The sequence below is a fragment of the Corylus avellana genome, chromosome 5 (assembly GCF_965113065.1).
Source record: "Corylus avellana chromosome 5, dhCorAvel1.hap1.2, whole genome shotgun sequence".
NCBI classification, from domain to species: Eukaryota; Viridiplantae; Streptophyta; class Magnoliopsida; order Fagales; family Betulaceae; genus Corylus; species Corylus avellana.
In genome coordinates, this window is record NC_142494.1 from 1,814,436 (window position 1) to 1,825,991 (window position 11,556).

General features: G+C 34.6%; 2 protein-coding genes across 2 annotated transcripts; both read left to right on the top strand.

Annotated features, from left to right (window-relative positions):
* The first annotated feature begins 1,808 nt into the window (after positions 1–1,808).
* LOC132181538 (uncharacterized) lies at positions 1,809–2,487 on the top strand. The gene has a single exon (XM_059594794.2). The coding sequence runs from the start codon at positions 1,811–1,813 to the stop codon at positions 2,414–2,416; it is 606 nt and encodes a 201-aa protein (XP_059450777.1). The 5' UTR covers positions 1,809–1,810; the 3' UTR covers positions 2,417–2,487.
* Positions 2,488–4,284: 1,797 nt separating this feature from the next.
* Positions 4,285–10,524, top strand: ATZW10 (centromere/kinetochore protein, putative (ZW10)). Its single transcript, XM_059596249.2, has 14 exons — positions 4,285–4,994; positions 5,196–5,333; positions 5,579–5,752; positions 5,953–6,114; positions 6,278–6,511; positions 6,594–6,740; positions 7,155–7,247; positions 7,960–8,055; positions 8,410–8,538; positions 8,649–8,726; positions 8,844–9,002; positions 9,092–9,242; positions 9,366–9,448; positions 10,123–10,524. Exons 1-14 carry the CDS (start codon positions 4,410–4,412, stop codon positions 10,204–10,206), a joined length of 2,313 nt encoding a protein of 770 aa, XP_059452232.2. The 5' UTR covers positions 4,285–4,409; the 3' UTR covers positions 10,207–10,524.
* The last annotated feature ends 1,032 nt before the right edge of the window (positions 10,525–11,556 follow it).

Sequence of the window (11,556 nt, forward strand, 5' to 3'; positions counted from 1 at the left end):
TTTTATTTTACTTTGAAAACCCACCTCCGATCCTCCCTCTTTAATAGATGTTAGTTTTTGAGTATATGAATAATTACGTGTCACTTTCTTATTGGGAGTTTTTCCTATAGGCAAATATCCCACATCCCACTACTCCCTCATGCCTATTGCCTCGTGCCGAGAATCATAGTGGCAGTTTTCTTTTTCTTTTTTTTTTCTTTTTTTCTTTTTTCAAACAAATGAGGAAAAGGGTAAAGGGGTATCTTCCCCATTCTTGATCCAAATGAAATCATAGTGGTAGTTATTGACATGGTGAGTGAGTGCATTTTGTGTGTGATCTCATCACGGTGTTCTCATGTTATTGGGCCTTGGGCTCTAAATCTTTCCAAAGTAATAGTGTAGGATGCGGTATTTGGTACAAATATTGAATTAGAGGACCATTTTTGTTGTATCTCTTTGCTTCATTTGTTACCTTTCACTTTGTCTTTCGTTTTCTTTTTCATCTTGTAACAATTTTTGCATAAACAAAATAAAATCTACATAAAAGAAAAAAAAAATCTAGATATCTTAACTGATTTATTTAAAATACTACATTTAAACAAGTGTTAATGCAAAATATATATCTATATATATATATATATATATATATATATATATATATATATATTGGAATAAATAAAAAATTGGTCAATATAGTTGGTTTAAATTATAATTCGCTCGTGCGGTATAAAAAATATAGATAAATGCAAAATCAAATCATGTAGTTAACTCAATTGGGAGCCACCCCTTTCTTTCTTTCTTTTTAACAAATAATTTTTTTCTTTTTTCTAATTTATTAATTTTTATTTTAGTTTTTTAAAAGAATAAGTGTATTATAAGAATATAAAAAGATATGTGGCATTTTTGACACACTTGGATAGTTTAATTGGTTACTTTAACACATTTTGAACATTGTGAAGCTCTTTTAAAAATGAATATTAGTTTATGGGACTTTTTTATATTTTTTCCTAAATAAATAAAACGAACACAACCCCCAGAAACCACAAGAATGAGTAAAGAGGTTAAAATTGAATTGATCTTATCGGCCTGGCAAAGGTTTAGGCATTGTTTATAAAAGGAAACGAGAGAAATGTTTATAAGGATCAGTCTCCTACGCGTCTATCTCCTTTGCTCTCCCAAGCCATGACCTCTGCATCTTTCACGATGTCATCTCAGCCCCACTTCCAAGAGGCTCCTCTTCCACCAGCTGTTTGAGAATGACTCTTCCACCTACTTGTAAAAAAATTTTTAAGGCAGGAAATGTATTTTGATTTTATGAATAAAAAGCATTTCCACAAAAATGAAGAAACAAGCCTTTTTGAAAGAAAATTTGTAACTTTTTTAACTAATACGTAACATTTTTAAAAAAAATTACATAATTTGAGAATTTATAATTAAAAAAAAAAAATTCCTGATTCACATATTTTTAAAAAGAATATTTAAACAAAATAATAAAAGTGATAGTTAAAATTAGAAAGTGATTTTTTTAAAAAATTAAAAAAAAAACCTATTTTGGCATTTTTAATTATTTTATTAATTATAAACTGTTCACTTGTGAAGACTTAGACAATATCAAAGTCATTGCAGAAAATACAAAAGTTGTCTCCTCTGTCCCGCTGCGTAAGCTTATTTTATTTTGTTTTTTCTCGTCCTCTGTTTCCACGAGACTGGAGAGAGGAACACAGAATATTAGCGTCAAACACAAAGACCATTCAAAGATATATAAAAGGTCAAATAAAGCACTCTTTAAATACTTATAATCAGAACCAAAAGCTTCAATAATTCCACAATCATGAAGAAGCATTACAAGAAAGGCCAAGTTCACCCATCACAGCTTCCATCCATCGCCGACCATCACTTGGCTCTTCTTCCGGCGACAATCCTAACCCTCTCCGCCGCCCTCTCTGCTCAAGACAAAGAAGTCTTGGCCTACCTCATCATCTCATGCTCCAGCAGTAGCACATCCAACAACTTCTCCGGCCATCCAAAAACCGTTACTGAAAGTAACGGCGGCGACCACAGTCCTACGTTTGAGTGCAACTGCTTTCGGTGTTACATGAGTTTTTGGGCACGATGGGATGCTTCGCCTAACCGCGAACTCATACACGAGATTATCGAAGCTTATGAAGAGGAGTTGCTCAAGAAGAAGAAGCGGAGCGCTGCCGCCAAGATCAAGAAAGAGAGAAGGAAGAGGGGGTGTGATGATCAGTTGAAGGGCGGCGGTGAGAAAGGCTCCGAAGAGAGGCCGGTGACCTGGGTCGACAAAATGGGTGAGTCGGTCTCGGCGGATGTGAGCGTCGGCGACGGCGGCGGTGAGGTTGGGATGGAGAAAGGAGTAGTGAGGAAGATTGCGAGCTTCATAGGAGAGAGGATTTGGAGTGTTTGGGATAGGGTTTAGTTCTCTCCTTCACGACACTGATAAGTCTTTCTTTTTTTTTTTTTTGATATTTTCTCTCCACATGATTACCCATTTTGTGTAAACAATGGGATCGAGTTATATGGGATTTTTTCTTTTTTTTTTTTTTTTTTTCCCTTTCATGGGGTTCTAGATGTTAAATCAAAATTTAATTTCAGTTGATTTATGGTATGTAGCAAAAATAAAATGTAAAGATTGTAAATTTTAGTGAGAATTTTATTTATTTTCGTTGGAAGTAATCTTCCATTTTTTTGATGATTTTCAATCCAAACTCCAGCTTCGTTGAAATGGTGCATGCCCAATTTTTTAAAAAAAATGGTCATCATTATGAAGAAAAATACAATTTTTATTTTTTTAAAAAATTTCAAATTAAAAAAAAAAGACTAAAATAAAAATTATTGCTTTTAAAAAAAATTTTAAATTAAAAAATAAGGAAAAAGTTTCTGAAGTAAAATACAGTTTTTATTTTTTTTTTAAATATCAAATAAAAATTATTGCTTCAAAATTTTTTTTTTTTTAATTTTGTAAGGCAAAAATTGGCTCCAAATTTGACAAAATAGTTGGTCTTTAAGCATATTCTTTAATTTATACCATTAAGCATTTTTGGTTTGAACATGTCAAACTGTCAATGGTCGATATTCTTTCCGCGTTGACCAACTAAGCTTAGACAAGCTATGTTTGAAAATGTTGATTTTCAAGCTTTGACCGATTATGTAACCATCATTGATAAATAAATAAATTCTTCAATACATTTTCATGCTATGTTTTAAAACGCTTTCAATAAATTAAAAAAAATAAAATAAAATAATCAGTATTTGGTTATTATCCCGAAAAATAATCTTGAAAACAATTTTGTTGTATGATATGCACTAAAAGTCACTCTTTTATAAAAATATCACCAATTATTGTTAAAAATAAAAATAAAAAAAATAAAGAGTAATGCAAAATGCTATACTCATCACATATACTCTCATTTCATTGGGGTTCATGTAGTAATACTCATTAGCCCTTATTTATTTTTATTTTTTTAATAATGGTTGATTGAATGGTTAATTGATACGGACACATTAGCCCAATTGAATGAGAGTAGGATGAAGATACTCAAAATTCAAAGACTAATAGACACGGTTACACTTTCATTGGGCTAATGAAGGTACAGTATTTAACAATGGTTAATAAGCACTATCGTATATGTCCAATGAAATGAAGATGTGATGAAAATATATTATTTAACATTACTCAAAATTCAGTGTTGATTTGCACTTTAAAAAAAAAAAGAAAAAAGAAAAAAAGTGGTAATTAGCAATGCTACCGTAACAAAAATAAGATTATAATGAAATAAAAGTGCAATGTCTAGCATTTCTTTTCAACACATTCCTTTTACAGAGATAATAACCAAATACTGAATATTTTATAAAGATAAATAATTGGTGTTAATAATTTACTCACATTCTCCTACAAATTCAATATATCAAAAGGTCCACCAATAACTTATGTGGGGTCCACATAAGTCTAAAAATATAATGATTAATTTGTAAGATGAGTATAAAAAAAAATAATTAGTGTCAATAATTTGCGCATATTTCTCATATTCTCTTACAAGTTTAATAATTTGCACATATTCTCCAATATATATACACACAACAGATGAGTATAAAAAGAAATCTAATGGTTAATTTGTAAGATGAGTATAAAAAGAAATAATTGGTATCAATAATTTGCTCATATTTCTCATAAATGAAATTTTTTAGCAAATAAGACTCATGTGCCAAGATTTCAACTAGAATAGGCCCAACCCCAGCCCAGTAAACCCCTTCTTCTCCTTCAAAAAATGGGCCCAGCGTCACACCTCACCACAGTCCACAACACAAACTCCCCGGCGCACGTTAGCCTTCTCCGCCATCTAATCATCCACTAGCATTCAAAAACCGCCTGGCACCCCATCACAGCCGTGGGATCGCGGCGAGGCCACATCATGGACGCGCTCTTCGACTCGATCAATGTCCGGGACCTACTCTCGGCCCGAGACCTCTCGGACCCGACCTGCCCGCTCTCCGCACCGGATCTCCGCCTCCTCATCCAAAGGCTCGAGTCCCACTCGCTCCACATCAAGTCCAAGGTCGGCTCCTACCTTCTTTCCCACCACCACCACTTCGCCTCCCTTTTCTCCCTCTGCAACGACGCTGTTTCGCAATCCGACCTCATCTCCTCCAACCTCTCTGATCTTCTCCGGTTGATCTCCGACCGTCCGATCGACGTCGAGATTCGGGACTTGATCGAGGAGCTGAGCGAGAAGACGAGGGAGGCGAGGACCAGGAGAGAGCTGTTGGAGTTGGCGAGGGCAGTCGTGGAAATTAGCCAGAGATTGAAGGGCGTGAGGGAGGGGATCAGGAATGGACAGCTGAAATTCGCTGCTGAGGAGGTGAGGGAATTGAAGAAGGCGCTTAGGCTTCGTGATGGTGATCGTGACGGTGGTGACATCGCTGATGAGAGTGAGAGAGAGAGAGAACCGGTGGTGTACGGGCTGTTGAAGAAGGAGTGGTCGGATTGCTTTGAAGAGGTATGGATTAGTAAAAGTTTTTTTTTTTTTTTGTTAGGTTCTGTTTGGTTGCCGAGAATGGTCCGGAAAAGTGAAAGAAAGCGACCGAATAGGTTCTGTTTCGTTTGTTATTTTGAGTTTTGGTGAAGTGTGATTGGTAAATTGGTGATTTTTATTGAGTTTGTGATTGTTTGTTTAGAGGTCTTGGATTTGGCTGTGTAGATTCAAGAGGTGCTTGTGAAATTCATGCAAAATGCGGTGCGTTTCGAACGAGACACTAATAGACTACTAGTCCAGTATCGGCTGAGCCTTAACGGAGTTGACTGGATTGAGCTCCGAACAGTTCTTGAAGCCATGGATGTAAGTCAAAGCCAATGCTTTTATATATGTATATATGGATGAAAGTGTTGAGTGTGAATGTTTGCGTGTCTCTGTGTATATGCATGTCGCTGTGTATTCACTTTCACAAAAGCTAAAGATGTCTGTTGATATTTCAATAATGGAATGATTTTGGCGATTTTAACTCAAAGACTTCTGTATAGTTCATGGGAAAATGCCTTGTGATGAATTCATTTCTCTTAAGTTTGTTCGTGTGGCTTTTATAGGTGGTTGGAATTTTGGATTATGGGCTTGCTAAGCTAGCGGATTTGATAATCAAGTATGTTGTCTCTCCTGCCGTAAATCGTGGATCACCGATTTCATTTGTAGAAGAGTTAAATCAAGACCCAAAAGAAATGACTGAAGCTGTATTGAAGATAGTACCTTCAGTAGAACCTATGGTAAATATCATCTATCAACATTGCCTAAATATTTCTTTGCTTAATGTAGTGTATTCACATGGGCTTGCTCAGAAGGTGCTTGATTGGCATTATTTTGAAAAATTTAACTTTAGTTGTATTCTTATTTAACTTCATACATTTCTGTTTTAAGTGGATTCTGTTAATTGTGGGACTCAACATATTTTTCTTAAAATTTTCAGGTTGAGAATGTCGACGGTGAGGCAATCTATTCGGCAATTATACAGCTCATTAAGTTTATCGGCAAACGCATATGCTTTGAAAACGGTTCATGGATTGAATCTTTTGGAAGATTGACATGGCCTAGGATATCAGAGCTGATTATTTGTAACTTTCTTTCCAAGGTTTGTTTTTACAAGTCTTTGTACTGAAGATAGTTTGTACTTGGTTTCTCTGTAAAATTTGATTAGATCATTTGTTGGTATATGTCATTCATTTGAGATTTTATTTCAGAAAGTTTGCTTGTATACAGGTATTTATGATATTATGTAAGGTTTCTTGTTTCAGGTTGTACCTAAGGATGCTTCAAAACTTGCCGATTTTCAGAAAATCATTGAATGTACTTCTCAGTTTGAGACTGCTTTAAAGGAAATGATGTTTATTTCAGCATCTGATAACAAGGATGAAAAGTTGAGCAACTTCGCTCAAAATGTTGAGGTTCACTTTGCCTCTAGGAAAAAGAAAGAAATTTTGGGGAAGGCTCGAAAATTGCTTCTACAATGCGACTTTGACGTTCCTCAAGTGAGCTTTTTGGCCTGGTATGAATTCACTTGTAGTTATTTTGAGATGTTAGCTTTTGATAGTGAACTCTTTTTCCCCATAGGAGTACACAAGGAAAGGTCCTATGCTGAAGGACAGAGCGGCTGTAAATTCTTATGAACAAGTTGTTGACTTGCTTTTTCTGTCCGAGAGGTGTGTGGTGTCTAAAGCAGCGATTCAACTTATGGAGCTAGTGCATCAGACACTTAAGGTAAATGAATCAAAGAATAGAATAATTTGATTCTCCGTTTGTAAGGCTGGAACCATTTAAATGTAACCCTTTTTGCCAAAATGTGAAATTCATAAGTGAAAATTTATCAAAATTTTTCTTTTTGATTGGTGGTGAAAATTTATCACAACATATAAGAAACAAGAGTATTCTTGAAACTATAAATCATATCTGAACTAGTGAATCGAAAAGGAATTTCATAATTTTTGGCGGTGACAATTTGGTTCGAAGTCTTAAGGGATAGGTAGCATCATTACTATAGTAATAATAAGAACTTGGTGTATCTGTTGACTATGAAGGCATCTTCTTATATTCCTTACATTCTTTGGTTAAATTACCAATCAGCATGTATTATGCTTTGAGAGTATGAATATGATTAATGCCAACTCTGTACAGGATGTTTGCTTGTCTTCCACAAGAGTTGCTCTAGAATTCTATCGTGCGGCTAGGGATGCTATACTTCTCTATGAAGTTGTCATTCCTGTCAAGGTTAGTTCATGCAAGGCAATAGCATAAAATGAAAGTTTAACTTCTTAACTTTTTTAACCTTTTATGGGTTTCATTGTTGGGAATTTGCTGCGTGGAATGCTATAAAGCTTGCCTTATGCATATGCAGTATACATCAAAAGATTTGGTTTGTAAGGCATGGATTCAATGTTATTGAAGATGTTTGATAATGGTACTAATAAAAATAAAAATAAAAGATATTTGATAATGGTGGTGGTGGTGATGATGAGGACTATCACACTTCTTTTTTTCTTTTTTTATTAGTGCATGTATTTAATTTATTTGGATTTAGAGCAGGATCTAGTTTTTGGGGGAATATGGGTCGAAGCTATAACAAGAATATTTGTAGTGGAACATCTTTCACAATCCCTAGAGAGATAGTTCACTAATGGATCAAGGGATAAGTAATTCGACTCATTCACATATAGATCATGAATGTTTGCAATCATATTATGCAAGGAAACATTGTTCCAAATTTCTACTTGTGGTTCTCTTTTAACGTAATGTTACTTCTCAGCTTTTAAAGTTACCCATGCTATCTTCATTAAGCTAATTTTTGTTAGATTCAATCCTATGCATTTTCTTTTTTTCACCAAAGCATTTTTTATTTTTCTCTTTTTCTTTTTCATGATCATATTGACAACTAGACTAACGTTCTAATAATTTATAATTTCTTCTTTTTTGACTTATGAAGCTAGAAAAGCAGCTTGATGGCATCAATCAGGTTGCTGTTCTCATGCACAATGACTGTCTTTATCTATCTCAAGAGATACTTGGGCTTGCATTTGAGGTATTAACGAATGCTTCTACATGCTAAATGGATTCAATCTGTGAAAACTCTCTCTCTCTCTCTCTCTCCTTAGCCACATGCATGCATGCATATATAGCTGTTCTGGTATGGTCTAGAATATGTTGAAACCACAATGCACCTCGTAATTGAACTTATCATCTGAGAATCTTTTTTTTTTCTAATTGGTTACCACAAATTAACAAATCCTAATAAAACACTAATTTCCTAGTTTTTTATAATAGATTTAATAAAAAATCCTTGTTAAGGAAATTAATAAAAGAGAAATTTAACCTTATCTGTCTCATACTTGTTAGATTTTTTGTTGGCTCATACATCTGAATGCTGTTGTTTCAGTATCGGTCAGACTTTCCAAGTTCCATTAAGGAACATGCTGTATTTGTTGATATGGCTCCAAGATTTCATCTTATGGCAGAAGAAATATTGCAGAAGCAAATTCAGCTTATTTTATATAATTTGAAAGAGGTACAATCTAGTCTTAAATGTATACATCGGTTAATTTTAGGTTTTTATCTGCCTTTTAGAACTTGCAATGTACTATTTTATTACTTTGTAAAAAAATTGTTCTATTATAGGCTGTAGATGGTGCTGATGGATTCCAGAATACCCAGCTGAAGCAACAATTCGAATTAGTAAAGTTTAGTATAGATCAGGTATTGCTGTGAATTTTATGGGTGCCCTTTCAATTCCCCCTTTTCATTGTTATTTTCATAGTAGCCTTTTCTAAGTTTCTTTTCCCAGTTAGGTTGAGCTAAACATTCTTTGATTAGGTCATTTTCATTCTGGAGAAAGTGCATATCATTTGGGAGCCACTTTTGCTACCTTCAACTTACAAAAGAAGCATGTGTATGGTTTTAGAGTCGGTTTTTTCTAGAATTACGAGAGATATACTCCTTTTGGATGATTTAGCAGCAGATGAGACGTTACAGGTAGTCTATCAATCTTCATTATAAGTTTTTCTAACTTTTACATGCTAATGTTTAAGACTTTATCTAATCCATTGCTATAATGTTCCCAGCTTCAAAGACTGATTCATCTGATGTTGGAAAATCTATCTTCTTTGTTTGAATCCCTGGATGCTGACAGCCAAAAGGAGAAGCCACGAGAGGACTCTACACCCTCTCTTGATAATATTATACCATCTTTATGTAAAATCCGTAAACTGGCAGGCATGTTTTCTCTCCAATGCTCAAATTTTATCTTTAAATTGGCAGACAACTGATCAATGTCTTGCATCTAATGCATCTAATACCTGATATCCTCTATTAACTTTTATCTTTAATTTTCCCCAGAATTATTAGATATGCCTCTCAAATCCATTACAACTGCTTGGGAAAGTGGAGAAGTAGTCAGTTGTGGTTTTACAGCATTAGAGGTATGATTTGTCTTATTTGAACGCAAACATTTGTTGGGTTTAAGTAATCAATAATTTTTTCTTCTTCTTCTTCTTCTTCTAATTATATATTGGCGGATAATTAACTGGAACTTTCTCTATGCTGTTATCAATTAGTGGGTTTACTTGTGAAACATATCTCATCTACATTCAATGTGTGGAAGTAGTAAGACATGATTGTCAAAGGTTTAGTGTTAAATGTGGTCTGAAATAGGACTTAACAATAAAAGTGGTTCATGAAGCTTACCCCTATCCTTGGAGATAAAGCTTAGTTAAGTTGATTATGTTATTTATACTCGAATAATGCTATTATTTACACCCATTTGTTATACTGATTGACATGACGTGTTTTAAGTGACTTAAAATATCAACCACTTAAAAAAAAAAAAAGTATAAGCTACTTAAAACACACAATGTCAGCCAGAGTGACATAGGCGTAAAGTGTAGCATCACTCTTTATACCAAGTGTTCAATTTAGAAATAAGAAAAATAGAAGGAAGATATTATGATTGGACACTAATTTAAGATATTTCATATTGAACTAGCTTAAGTTATACACAAATGATGAAACCTCTTATTTACCTTTAATTTTCGTTTTCTTTTTCCACTCTATATCTATGTTTCTCCTTGTGTTTATAATGTCTTTGACGTTGCAGGTGAAAGATTTCATCAAAGGCATATTCACAGACTCACCCTTAAGAAAAGAATGCTTATGGAGGATAGAAAATTCCAGGTTTTAAAAATTTCATTCAATTTTCCAGAAATTTCTGCCAGATAAGGGGAAAAGAGTAAGATAAGATTAGTACCCACTCCTCACGGCATCTAGGCACCACCGATAAGAGTTTATATGTAGGGCAATACAATGAACAGAAAGCAAAAAAGTTATTCAAGAATTCTTGTCAGGTTTTGTTCTTGTAAGCTTGTCATTTTTTATTCTCGTCTCTTTCAATTGGTGGTTGGTGGCTGATGTTGAAGAGGAAACTGAGAATCTCTTAAATGTGTAGGTGATGTATATATATGAACGTAGAATGAGTGATGCTAGTCTTTTGACCGATTTATCACATTTTCACTGAATGGAATGGATTAAACCACGCATTGTAAAGATGAAGTCGTTTGGGGAGTAGCCAAGTTGCTTCAATCCTTTAGCAGCACTTTGTAAGAGTTCAAGCCCAAAGCAACCATCTTGCACCATCATTTGGATAAATTCATTGTTGATAAGAGTGATTGACCCTTCGTAAAAGGTGTGAGCACTTTCTTCAATTTTTCTAACCGGTTCTAGATAGTGTTTTATATCATGCTTACCACGGTGTACATGGTGAAGGCCACGCTACTTATAGCCATTCATTTGGTGAAGGCATTCATCATCATGCTGGTAAGTCTCCACAGAGACTGGCTGGAGAACATAAGTTTTCTCATTGCTTTCTCGTAGTTTGTGGGAGACTCGGTAAATGCAAACCGTTTTTCGTAAACATAATGCATCGACTTGCTTGCATTCAAAAAGTATGTTCACAAAAATGATATTATGTTCATGAGAAACAGTGCGCATTTACCGGGTCCGCCAAGATCTATGAGAATGCAACTAGAAATCATACGTTCCCCAGCTGGTCTCCCTAGGCCCTTACCACCATGATGTTCGCAGACACCAAATGTCTGGTCATAAGTGGTGTGCCCTTCACCATGTCATCTAACGTACAAAGCATGAAATAAAGCACTATCTTTAAACTGTAAGAAAACTTGAAGAAAGTGTTCGCGTCTTTTACGAATGGTCAATTACTCTTGGCAGCAATAAATTTTACAAAATGATAGATGATTGCTTAAGCTCTTATAAGGTGTTGCTAAAGGATTCAATCGACTTGACTACCCTCCGAACAACTATGAGGGGCTCAATCCATTCTATTTAGTGAGACGTGTTTTGTTGATTATTATTTTTCGTCACACCAAAAAATATTTTAAAAAAATTATGCTGAAACAAACGAAGGTTGAAACTTAAAAACTCATTACATTTGGCAGTAAAAGACATTTATATATAGACAATGATCGATACTTACGATAGATGACTATTTTTTGAGACGATGCTGGCATTCCAGACA

Coding starts and splice junctions, on each gene's coding strand:
- LOC132181538 (XM_059594794.2), top strand. CDS start 1,811: ATGAAGAAGCATTACAAGAAAGGCCAAGTTCACCCATCACAGCTTCCA.
- ATZW10 (XM_059596249.2), top strand. CDS start 4,410: ATGGACGCGCTCTTCGACTCGATCAATGTCCGGGACCTACTCTCGGCC. Junction 4,995..5,195: donor GGTCGGATTGCTTTGAAGAG/GTATGGATTAGT, acceptor TTGGCTGTGTAG/ATTCAAGAGGTGCTTGTGAA. Junction 6,741..7,154: donor TAGTGCATCAGACACTTAAG/GTAAATGAATCA, acceptor AACTCTGTACAG/GATGTTTGCTTGTCTTCCAC.